Raw genomic sequence first — 13,552 nt, 5'->3', positions numbered from 1 at the left:
TTGATTTCTTTTGTTACTAATAATACCGTAGTTTGTAACCAACCTTCATAATGGAAGGAAAAGCTAAATTTCACTTAGAAATTAGAAGAAAAAAAGATGTAATAATTTTTTTCATCCAAATTTACAGCTCCCAGGTAAAAACTTCAGGGTTCTAGTATCATGAGATCAGGGGTTCATTAAATCGTTTCATTCAGTTAACAAACTGTTGGACCAAGAGCAAGCAGACTTGTTTTGTTTGACCATCTTTTTAAAAATCAAGCAAATGAGTTACTAAACCAATGTGATTTCACATAAAAATTCATACTTCTGGATTCTCGGGGCAGGGAGGGGGGGATATGCAGACCAAGCAATACCGGGTTGATATTCCAGGAAGATAACGTGCAACAGACCAAGTATCAGCTGCCCCTTTTACACCCGTAATCTCTCCAGTCTTCACAGCTACATAAGCCTTGTCTCACTCATGTGTGCTATCTACCTTGCTCCTCTAGCCACCTCTTTTTATTGTTTTGTTTGGTTTTTGGTTTTTGTGCAGCCACCTCTTACATATGGTATTTTCCACTTAGTTATAACACTTTGGCTGGGTGAAAGTAGTAGAGATTTGTTTTCTAATAAAGGTAGAGAATTTTATTTGCATTATCATCCCCATCTAACTTCCAGTCCTCTATTTTCGGCAGTTTACACACTAAGGCCAATGGGAAGGTGCCTGTTTTTGTAAATAACGTTTTACTGAAGCACAGCTATGCACATTTATTTACATACTATCTTTGGCTGTTGCTAGGGAATGAATTCCCCCCCCCAATCCCCAAAAAATAAATCCATATGTTGAATCCCTAACCCACAGTGGGATGATATTTGAAGAAAGGGTTTTGAGAAGGTAAATAGGTTTAGATGAGATCATGAGGGTAGAGTCCTCATGAGATTAGTGCCCTCATAAGAAGACATACCAGAGAGATTGCTTTCTTTCCCTCCCTTGCTCTCTCCCTTTCTCTCCTTGCCACAAGAACACATGAAGAAGGCAGGCAGGCATCTGCAAGCCAGAAAGAGAAGAGCCCTTATTGGAGAACCGAATCAGCCAGCACTTTGATCTTGGACTTCTCAGGCTCCAAAACTGTGAGAAATAAATTCCTGTTACTTAAGCCACCCAAGTCAGTCCGCGGTGTTTTGTAAAGGCACCTTGAGCTAAGACAGCTGCTTTCATACTACAGCGGCAAAGCTGAGCAGTTGAGACAGAGACTATATGATCCTCAAATCCTAAAATATCTACTTTCTGGGTCTTGACAGAAGAGTTTCCCAACCCCTGCTCTAGTTGTTGCACGAAATTACCAGTTACAGTTCTATTTTATACAGAGGGGCTTAAGGATGGTTAGTGGGAGTTATATTTGCATAACAAAAATCTTATTTTTCCTTGGAAGCAAGCAGCTAAAGCACTAGACACACCTCTCCACTTAGCCACCCTATCTGCTCATGTGGCCAGAGCTGGAATCTATAATGGTTGAAAATCTGAGTGCCAAATGGTTATGATGACTGTGAGATATCAGTAACATACTAAGTTATACGATTCACAACAAATGTTCATTGCAAGATTGCTTATAGTAATAGCAATAAGACCAAAATTTTTTTTTAATTAATAGCTTATTTGGGAATGAAGTTAAAGTGATTGATTAAATGAGAAACTCTGTAAATTGTTGAGTGTGCCTGTGGGATAGTGTTGCGGGGGAAAAAAATGTCAGCTACTTTGACAAGCCAAAGGAACAGATATAGTCTAAAGAATATGAGTTTTAGAATCAGACAGAGATGGATTCAAATCCAGATCCCGGCCTATAATTTATTCAGCAACTAGCTTTCCCGTTCTCAAAACTTCAACCTCCTCATCAATGAAACAGAAATTATACTACCTTGTCTGGGGGTTGTTGACAGTTAACAGATTAGTTATTATATGTAAAATATGTTGAAGTGTATAGCTATAAAATAGGCTCTCAAAATGGTAGCTATTCTCATGAATCATTGGAGGATATGTTCTCAGTTTCCCTTTTTGATGAGTACATTTTTCTGAAAATAAAGTGGCACTGACTGAGAATACACCTGTCCCCACATTTTTTCAAGTTATTGAGACCATCTATCAATTGCAGAAAGGCTGAAATTATTTTTTTTTAAACTGACACAGGTTATAATAGGGAACAGGTTATAAAGGGAAGAAGCCATCTGCTATAACTCAGGCACCAGCCCTGCAGAGGCAGATGCGCCATTTCCAGATCCCCTTAAAAAATCTACACGTGTTTCCTGTCTCTAGCTTCTCTTCCTATCAGAAGTAGCCATGCTGGTATGTGCACTCAGCTCTTATAACCAGGGTGTGTGTGTGTGTGTGTGTGTGTGTGTGTGTGTGTGTGTGATGTATGTGGGTATGTGTGTATGTGTGATGTGTACATGCTCAGATGTATGAAAGAGAAAGAGTCAACAGAGTTTAGTGCTGAACTCATTTTGAAAAACTGAAATTTATTTTCTACTGGTGACTTAATTATCGCTCCTTGAGACCTTGAGTTACAAATATATCAGTTGCTGATTTGACATAATCTTTCCGGGCCTGAGTTTGCTTGTGTGGTTTGAAGGGAAAATAACTGCTCTTTTTTCCACAGGAATATTATAAACATCAGAAGAGATTCTGTGTAAACAACATGCTTTGAGGAGGACAGTGACAAATAAGATCTGTCCTGAGGACTGAAACAACAACGGATAGGGGTTTCAGTAATCTTGCGGTATGCAGAGAGATTACAAGACTGGCAAAATTTAGATTGGAGAAAACTTAAGAATAAGAGTTTCAAATATCTAACAGCCTGCATTGTAGCAGAAGAATTTTTCATTGGAGAAGGTAGAGCATAAACCAAATGATACATCTACTTAATACTAAAAGGGACTCAGATTCCTAAAGAATAAGCGAGAAAGTTCCATATTTTGTTCATATTTGGCACCCCTCTTCCACATTAGTAACAAACTTAACTTTCAATTATTTTTACAAATACATATTTCACATAATATTCACACTTGACTATAAGGTCCTTGACATAAAGACAAAAGACAACTGTATTTAGTCTTTGTGCTCTCAACAGCTCTTTACATTTTGTCTTGCAGGTTGTGGATACTCAATACCTATTTGTTAACAAAGAACATAAACTGAAAATGCTATTCAAAAATAGAACAAACATATTGTGACACAGCTAGTATGAATATGACTCCTGCAGTCTTATCCTCTTCTAGAACCCTGGGTAGGAAATTACATTGATTTGCTTATGTTCATTTCTCTATTGCTACAGTAGAGATGTTAATCTATCTCTTGGCTTGGATTTTTTCCTCCATGTTAACTACAAGGAATGCTTGTTATTTCAAAATACTTCACCACAGTAGACAGGCAATCATTTCACATGAAACTCCTTCAGTGCAGTTATCCAAATGTGCATTTCATTCTTGGCAATAAAAGAACCCTAGCCAATGTCCAGTGACCTATAAATCAGAGGTAGAAGACTTCTTCATGCAAATTAAATTTGTGTCACATCATCAATAAAAAGAAAATGGCAATGAAGATTATATTTGCAGCATTGGTGCAAAGTAAAGGATTCCTATACCTATTTGTATACTATGTTGGCATGGCTAATTATTTTTTGAGATAGTGTGCTTGAGAAAAATTAATGGGGAATAAGCTTTATGAATTGATTATTAAATGCGAAGAAGGGTTTAAAGTGAGTCAGGAATATAAAATAGGCAACCAGTTTGATTAAACTTACCAGCATTAAAAAAAAAATCCACATACTAGAGAAAGAGACACTAATATTACTTTTATGACAGACAGTATTATAATCCTCAAGAAATAGCTAATTATATGATAGTACAGGTTGTTTCTCCTCAAGTCTGTTTTTCATTTTTCATCTTAAATTGTAATGATTCAAGTATCTATTCATGTACACAGAGGCTTTTCCCCCTTTAAATGGTAAACACAATATAAAGAAAGGAAAAGAAAATTATGTCACTTTACATTGCTAGGAATATACTCCTATAAAATGAAATAACGTTTCCACTCCCCCGCCAATGGAGCATGACATATTAACCCTCTGGATACTATTAAGGAGAAGTGGATCCAAACAACATACCCGTTTCCTTAGATTGCAAGTAAGGGTGAGATTCCTGGAGAATGAGTTTGCAAAAGCTGTATAAAAATCCAGGACTTTGAGCAAGGCCTCTCGCTTGATGATGTGGAGGTCACAGTATGTCAGTGCCCGGACATTGGCACATGCATGAGCAAGGGTGGTTTCCTTCCAGAAGATGTCTCCAAATACATCACCTTTCCCTGGAAAATAGTAGAACATATGTATTCAAGTTATCTATACTAGTTCCTATCCTAATCACTATTTTGATTCAATTTCACATATGGTATTGATCTTTTAGTATAATTTAGAGCCTGAGTGTATAACCCCATCTGTGTACAAATAACAATGCACTACACTTTTATAGAATATGTAAAGTAACATCACCCTGAATTCAGTTCTTGATGGAAATCTGGAGTGGTATAAATACGTGAAATCAGACGGAGAAGCCAAAAACCTTTTTAACAAACAGTTTCATTATCTTCTGCCACCTTAACTTTTCCCATTCAGACTAGAAGGAGCAAAGGTGACTTAGTTTCATCCTTTCTTATGCTCCTTCTGGTAGAGATGACAGTAAAAGGCAATATACAAAGATCTACCGTTACAGCCTTTATAAATCTGGAAACGATTCAGCATGTATTAAACATACATTATTCAGCAACTAAGCCTTGCGCTCCAGGCAGGCGGAAACTCACCATGACTTATTCTTCCAGGATGCCTTTGCCTCCCCACCAACCAAACCTTATGCAAGTCCTCTGGGCCCAGCCCCAGGGCTCCCCATCCACAATTACAGAGCCTAAGAAGCTGAGGTGGGTAAAACATGGAGACCCAGATTTGTTTGTTATGCCATAAACACTTCCATAACGAGTGCTATACTGTAATCAAATGTGGATGTCTTTTTAAAATTCTAAAAATCACACAGAAATCTACTATTCACTTCACAGTACATTCCAACTGGTGACCTCAACTCAACAGTTCACCATCCCAAAGCAAGAGTACTTTAAAAAGGGGGAGATGAGAAAGTGTCAGAGATTAAGTGCCCAAAGGTTTCCTGTTGAAGCAGTTCCATAAAACCCCCTGGATTCTGAAGTGTCCTCAACTTCATTCTTTTGTCCTTCTGTGAGAAAGGGAAAGTTTTAAAGTAGAAAAGAGGATATGTCAGGTGGGAAAATCTCCCCATAGGCACTCTGCGAAAGACTTATTCTCCCTGCACTCTCACCACAGAGATGAGCAAATATCTGCTCGCACCATGAAAATTATAGTCAGAACTGACAGGGAAATAAGGGGGAAGAACTGTCTTATAACACTTCAGGCCAGCCAGTCTGCCAGAGAAAAGATAACATGTAACCAGAAAAGTGTGTGTGTGTGTGTGTGTGTGCGCGCGCGCGCAAGAGAGAGAGAGAGAGAGAGAGAGAGAGAGAGAGAGAGAGAGAGAGACAGAGAGAGAGACAGAGACAGAGACAGAGACAGAGAGACAGAGAGAAAGAGAGACGGAGAGAGGGAGAGAGACAGAGAGACAGAGAGACAGAGAGACAGAGACAGACAGACAGAGAGAGAGAGGGAGAGAGAGAGACAGAGAGAGACAGACAGACAGAGAGAAAGAGAGACGGAGAGAGAGACAGAGAGAGACAGAGAGACAGAGAGACAGAGAGAGAGAGAGAGAGAGAGAGAGAGAAAGGTCAAGTAAGAGTGATTACAAGATTATAGATTCTTTGCCCACACAAGCAGTTTGGAAATCCTTAGAGAACCACAAGACACTCTTGAGATACAAAAAGAAAACATGCATATTATTGAGGAGGTGATTAAAACCACCATGTAATCAAATGCTCAGCATAAAATAAACAATGGATATTTAATTAATCTTGAACAATCTCATTTGTTTCTGGACCCTCAAAAAATATTTTTGGTTAGTAACACTGACAAATGACTCAACTAACTGTCTGACAGTCATGTATTTGTCCAAGGAAAAATAATTAGAGACCTGGGACCCAAATAAGGTGTCTAAGGTTGTGGAGCATCATAATAACCTAAGGGAGACCTTAGCTATAGAAATTTAAAAGATAAACCCTACCTCTACTTAGAAATTTCAAAAATCTGTAATGGCATTCTCTTTAAATTAGTAATTCCAACTATAGGTATTTACTCTAATTACATTACCAGAAGTACCAAATTTACTCATAAAAATGTTCACGGAAATAATATTTATAATATTCAAAAAAGGCAGCAATAAGACAAACATGAATTAATAAATAAATTATGGAATATTATGCAGCTACTAAATATCACAAATTAAAATAAAGCAACATATTTCATATGTAAAATAATAAAAGTAGGATGTTAAATTGTACATATAATATGATCTCATTTTACGCACCTTATCCCCCTGCCAGAAACACACACACGTACACACAAAGCTAATGCATTAAAATAGTAGGTTCTCTCTGCATTATGGGATAATGGGTGGATTTTATTTTGTTTTATAATTTACTTACATTATTTTTCAAACAAAAGAGATCAACAAATGTTGTATTATCAGAATCCCTGGAGCTATGAAAATAACAGGGCTTTTAAAGGGCTATTTTGTTCTATCTCTTGTTTCTTTTCCTCTATTTTCATTGTTATCCTTTTAATACTGTTTTTCCTTGAAAAGACAGAAAAAGAATTACGCGGTCTGACAATATAGTTCGCGAACTTACCACCATATGCTTACAGTGACAGTACTGTACAAACAGCTCGGTAAGATTTCATAACCCAGGTATATCAGTGGCTCACAGCTGTGTTCGTGTCGATGTGTGGCGTTATCGTGCTGAGTGGTGTTCATTACTGTTGTTGCATGTTTTTGTGTGCCGTCGTAAGAATGTCTGAGCTTGAATTAGAGCAACAAACATTAAATTTCCTGTTAAATTTGGCAAGAGTGGAAGTGAAATCAGGGACATGTTAGTCCAAGTTAATGGGGACAATGCCATGAAGAAAACAGCAGGGTACACATGGATTAAATGCTTTTCTGAGGGGAAAGAATACCTCACTGATGAAGAGAGGTCAGGGAGGCTAGTAATGAGCAGAACTGATGAAAACATTGCAAAAATTCATCAAATTGTGCATCAAAATCATCAGCGGACTGTGAGAAGCACTGCAGACCAAGTAAATATCAATAGAGAAACAGTTCAGAAAATCCGAGCTGAAAATCTTGGCATGAGAGAGGTGTGTGCAAAAATGGTCAGGAAGGAGCTCATCGATGAACAAAAGCAAAGGAGAGTCGAAGTTTGCCAAGACCTTTTGGAGAGGTAAGATGATGTTTTGGGCCATGTTATCAGTGGTGATGAAACATGAGTGTACCAATATGACCCTGAAACAAAGCATCAAAGTGCCCAATAGAAATCAGCCAATTCTCCATGACCGAAAAAGTTCCGTCACTCCAAATCTAGAGTCAAAATGTTGTTAATAACCTTTTTGACATTAGAGGGATTATTCATTATGAATCTGTACCAACTGGACAAACAGTTAACCAAGTGTACTATTTGGAAGTGCTGAAAAAAACTGCATGAAAAAGTTAGACAACCTGAACTTTCCGCCAACAATTCATGGCTCTTACAGCACAACAATGCACCAGCTCATACAGCACTGAGTGTGAGGGAGTTTTTAGCCAATAAACAAATAACTGTATTGGAACACCCTCCCTACTTGCCTAATCTGGCCCCCAATGACTTCTTTCTTTACCCAAAGATAAAGGAAATATTGAAAGGAAGACATTTTGATGACATTCAAGACATCAAGGGTAATACGATGACAGCTCTGATGACCATTCCAGAAAAAGAGTTCCAAAATTGCTTTGAAGGGTGGACTAAGTGCTGGCATCAGTGCATAGCTTCCCAAGGGGAGTACTCGAAGGTGACCATAGTGATATTCAGCAATGAGGTACATAGCACTTTTTCTAGGAGACTTTGTGAACTTAACTGTCAGACCTTGTGCATTTCTTTCTGTTTAATTTCTGTGATCCTTTCTCAAATTACCACTCATAATACAATCTGATGCATTTATAACTGCTCATTAATTTTCAGCTATTTGATTTTCATGTATAGTAACTACAATAATAATCAATGCTTTTGACTTAGTAATTTTACTTCTGGGAATTGGGCAAAAGATTTAGAACTAACAGATGTAATATTCACTGTAGTGTTATTAGTAACAATCCAAGGTGATTATAATTAAATAAATATAAAGTCCAACAACAATGGAAATTTATCTATCATCAATTCATACAGAATTAAAACTAGTTTTTGAAATAACATGCAAAACATGCTTAACTTATAATGTTAAAATAAAAATACAAAGAAGAACATGATTATGGTTATGGTTATAATAAAGTACATAAAAACGAAAGTGAAACTCCAACACAAAAAGAACTGTCAATTAAAAGTCTACTTTTTCTTATTTTCTTAAGGAAAAATAACTTTAAAAAAATAGCAAACTATTTTCACAGATGTCTTTCCTTACACTTTTTAATAAAACTGAAGTAATAAAATATGTAACTAGATCTACAGAATAGTAAATAAATATTCATTGATGGATAAGTACATCATCAATAGGTAAAATATACTCAATACATAAATGAATTTCCCCTTGCCAATGTAGACCATTTTTAATTTTGAAGGCATTCAAATGTCTGTTACATATTTTAATTTACCTAACTGATGAAATGAAAATTCTTACCATATTTCTATCAAAAATTTTAAATTTAAATTATTTATCTTTTTAATATCATGGAGAAGTAAAAAGTCTGTGATGTAGAAAGAACAGAATTAAACTAGAATATGAACTCATACGGGAAGGAATTTTCTCAGTTTTGGCCACTTCTGTTAACCTCAATGCCTAGAACAATTCAAGAGCTCAACAAACATTTACTGAAAAACAAAAACAAACAAACAAACAAAAACACGAAAAAAAATACACATGACGAAAGGAAAGAAGGGGAGAAAAAAAACACACAGAAGAACAAATTGGGAAATACTAGATTAGAGTTAGAGTTGAGGTTCTGCCACTAAGTGTGGTTTAGATCAGGTTATTGAGCTATCTGAATCATTACCTGTTCTTTTGACCCTAAAGGGAACAGGATAAACAAAAACTAATGTTTAAGGTTTCTCTACATCTATAATTCTATAATAAGTCAACTAAAAATCATCCAATTTTATTTTCAAGATAACATTTTGTCAGGGTTTATCAAAAAAAAAAAAAAAAAGAAAGAAAGAAAAGAACTAGGCCTCTCAACTCCAAATCCCATTACAAGGTTATTAAATAACAAAACTGACTCAGCCAAAGTAAAATTTATCTCCTGCTCTCCCCCATAAAGAAGTTGAGAGGAGCATAGCAAGATTAACAAGTGTGGATAATTCTGCTCCCAACATCAGAACTCACATTACATAGAATTTCCATTAGGATACACAATCTATCAATTGGGCATTAATCTAATCAGCCATTTCAAAATGTGTTTACTTTATCCAGTTTTCTATGTCACCTAATAGTCACTTAATTCACAACAAACTTTTATGGGCCTTCTGGGAAGATGGCTGTCTTGTAAATAGTTAATTAATTTACTATCCACAGTAGAGCTAGCTAATGTCCTTCTTCAAGGAATATTATGTACATGTACACTGAGTGATCTGCAGAAATCACAAATTGTGGAGATATGGGATTATGCATGGAATATCCAACAGAGAAGTACCCTTTTCTTCATCACAAATATTTTGCACAATCCAGGGCTGGGAACTTGTTCATCTTCATGACAAAGACTATCTGATGCTAGTTTTTAGGTCATCTCCCACGGGGTGCAAGTAGTCTTCGCTATAAACATTTTAGAGCTTGAGAAAACTAACCTTCCCCCAAAGCCCTAAAATTAGTAGAAAAGCTCACACTCCACATGAAAGTTGTTGTTTGGTCTATTTATATTTTCTCAGTTCTATGCATCAAGCCTTATGAAGTATTTAACTTCTAAACCATAGGAAACAGATCGTAAAATAGAAGTAAATGTTAAAGATTGAGAATAAGAAACTGGAAAATTTAAAGACAAATCAGAGACAGCGTTACAACATAATTAAAGGAGTAATACAGACCACAGCATGCTTGGGGATTATGGTCCCCTGAGGTGCTGGTTTTACAGCCAGTGTTTTTTAAAATGTGAAACACATTATTTGGTGAGTTAATGACATGGATAAAATAAATGCATAAAAATCATCTCAGTTATTCATCAGTGAGTACAGCTATCTAATACAGCCAATGATTCCACAAAAATAAAGTATCTGAAGTTTACTTAGGTAGTTTCCTATGAGTGTATGTGAGGGTATAGTGATGGCTCTATTTGATGATTCTCCTATAGAATGGATTTAATCCATTTTATTTATTAAGTAGCCCTTCACTATAATTGATTATTGCAGTAGGCTCATGAACTTTATTATGAATATATGCACAAATATTTATTGATAAGTGAACAACACTGTAAATTTTTAAATTATATGATTTTAAGTGCTTTGCTGTTATAAACAGCAAGTGTCATAAAGTAATATTTTGAAGGAAAAGAACAGAAAGAACAAGACATTGAGTATTAAAAGTCAGAAGTTATATAGATGTACTAGAATAGAACCTTTTAAAACATTTAGAGCTGATGCCAGCCAATCTTCAGTGATCAATGCCCAAAGTAATTCTTTTTAAACGTTATATTGAATACAAACTTGAAGACACTTTTAAAGAAGCAAATAATTCTTATCTACTAAAAAAAAAGAAAAAAAAGAAAAAACTAATTTAGCTTATAGACTTTTATTTACACACAAAGAATGAGCCAAGTAGCTCTTATTAAGTATATGTAAAAAAGAAAAATAGAGAGAATCCATATATCAGTAAAGGATGGCAGTAGCCATCTTTAAGAACATAGAAGATGTGGTAATAGACATGGAACTATTAATGTTAGGAACAAATTGGTTATATATAGAAACCCAAACATGTGCCCAAATCAAGAAAGTTATAGCGTATTATTTAGAAAATCCAAGAAAAGAAACTAAGTTAAAAAGCAGTTATATCTTGAAACTCTTGTTTTCTTTTCCTGAGAAAACATTTAGAGTTGAAGCCTATAACAATGGTCATATTATAACTAAATCTTATAACTTTCACATCTGTCATATATGGACGAAATGATAGCTGTCCTATTTACCCCATTCAGTTAATGCATCCAGCATCCTAACACTAACCTTAAAGCTTCAACATGTGCTTTGTGCTGTGGAGGGTAAGACATGCAAGAAATAAAAATCTTGCTCTTAAACAGTCTTTAATTTTCTAAGTAAGATAGACATGCAAAAAAAAATTACAAAATAGGAAAAAAACAAGTGTTACAGGACAGGATAGGCAAAACCTACGTGTGTGCGTGTAGACACACACACACAAACTCAAATTGTTTTGGATTTGAGGGGATTTAGAAAAGACTTCACAAAGCAGGTAGTGTTTGAGTCTAATCATAGCTGAGCCTCAAGGGGAAAGGCAGTATTTGTGGCTGAGAAAATAGTATGAGCACGATCTGCCCAGGGAATGATGAGCAACGTTAGCCTCCCGTTATACTGGAAACCTATCGGATATAGAGAGCCATGTCTAGAGGGGGGGAAAAAGGGACCCAAGAGGGAGAACTCTGCATGCTATGCAACAGAGTCTGCTTAATCCTATTTTAAAGAGGGAACCATTACAAGTTTTTCGAGTAAAGAAAGTCATGACCTGTCCAGTGCTTTCAGCACAGAACTAATGACAGTGTGAAAAGTAGAAAAGGAAGCACTGTGGACAGGGTATTTACAGCACTCTGAAACAATAATATGGTGTTTCACAGATTACAAATACATAATTCCCCCTTGTCTCCACAACCACCTCATCAGGAGTTAAGGCAGTGACAACAAAAGTAAAGAGAAGAGAAAGATACAACAGATATGATGGTAGAAAGCAAAAGCTCTATGATTTGCATTGATTTAAGAAGAGTAGAAGGAGAAGATACTCTAGGAAAGAAATGTGAATCAAGAATTTCAAATCATGCAAAACTTATGTTCAAGTGTAAAAGGCACAAACGATATCACAGACATAAAAGAACTCAGGTTATATTGTTCCCATGGATCTTTCCTAAGGAATATATTAGTGAAAATGCTTCAGACAACCAAAATACCTAGAGCGACATTGACATAAAGACTAGTGGTAGCACTAACTATATAGTTATTGTAGAACTAAGTCTAAATGAAGGTTAAAAAAACTAAACTGTAGTGTGTAATGGCTATACGCTCTGATAATGTAGATATAGCATAACTATTAAAATAATGGTGGATGGAAGGAGAATAGCACACTATGCAAAAACCTTTTTATGCATTTTCAGTAATCATATTGGTAGTGCTGACGGTATTAGTATTGTGATTCTGAGGTAGTTATATTTATAATGTGGCATAGAGCAACGGAGCAATTATGCAATATTATAATTCTATCAACATTGTCAATATGGAAGAAAGTATATGAAAATGTAATAATAAAACTGAATAAAGTCCTGTTGTACTGATTTTTAGGTAAATATATCTGTATGAACTAATGAGAAATTTTATTTGCGCGCGCACGCGCGCACACACACACACACACACACACACACACAAAGGAAGACTGAATTCTCAGTGGCATCACTGAGCAGGTAAATCAACACCCACAACTGACTAGTTCTGATCTTCTGTGAGCAAACAAAACCTACTATTTAAACTTGTAATTAGTTTTCAGTTCCTTGAAGACAAAGGTATCCTTAAGGCTTTTTGAGATCAGCTGCAATAATCGACTTGATTAAGGAAGTGCAGGGTAGGGAAGATGGGTGGGAACAAGACATTGATGTGCAGATAAGTATAAGAAAGCTGGGATAATGCAAATGAAGCTTTCTGCAAGCGGATGTCAGGACCTCAGGAAAACAAGAGAGCAATGGGAAAAGCAGGCCAAGCGGCCCCACCTTGTCTGCAGAACACCAGCACTTAAGAGAAGGGTGGGGGATTCAGCATAAGAACTGAGACAAATCCCGAGGCTAGTACAGACTCAAGGGGTAGAAAAACTAGACTCCACCTCGTTGTGGAAATAACTGCAAATATTTGTGGCATTCTTGCAATCCTGGAATGTTCCTGAAAGTGTCACTGCCACATTAATACCTACCAACTAGGTGGCCCCAGATGAAAGACTCACACACAGAATTTAAGATCCCCATCTTGTGTTCTGATCAGGAGATTCACACTCTGAGCCAATTCTCCCCAGTTCTAAACACCTGCCTGGTGGCAAACTAGTCACTTAGAGGAGGACTATATTTTTAGATACTTTGTAACTGAGTACAGCTGATTAACCATCTTGTACTCAGGTAATGCTTGGTGAAGGATTTTTTTGTA

At 36.2% G+C, this 13,552-nt stretch overlaps 1 protein-coding gene across 1 annotated transcript in view; it reads right to left on the bottom strand.

Annotated features, from left to right (window-relative positions):
- KCNH5 (potassium voltage-gated channel subfamily H member 5) overlaps window positions 1–13,552 on the bottom strand; it is a 277,181-nt gene that overhangs the window by 66,292 nt on the left and 197,337 nt on the right. Inside the window, exon 10 of the mRNA XM_019733674.2 lies at window positions 4,140–4,336. Within this exon, the coding sequence (XP_019589233.1) occupies window positions 4,140–4,336 (197 nt within the window). The remainder of the gene's footprint in view (window positions 1–4,139; window positions 4,337–13,552) is intronic.

This window comes from Rhinolophus sinicus, linkage group LG03 (genome assembly GCF_036562045.2).
Source record: "Rhinolophus sinicus isolate RSC01 linkage group LG03, ASM3656204v1, whole genome shotgun sequence".
NCBI classification, from domain to species: domain Eukaryota; kingdom Metazoa; phylum Chordata; class Mammalia; order Chiroptera; family Rhinolophidae; genus Rhinolophus; species Rhinolophus sinicus.
Note: the sequence above shows the minus strand (reverse complement) of the source record. Positions and strands in the feature narration are given on the sequence as shown.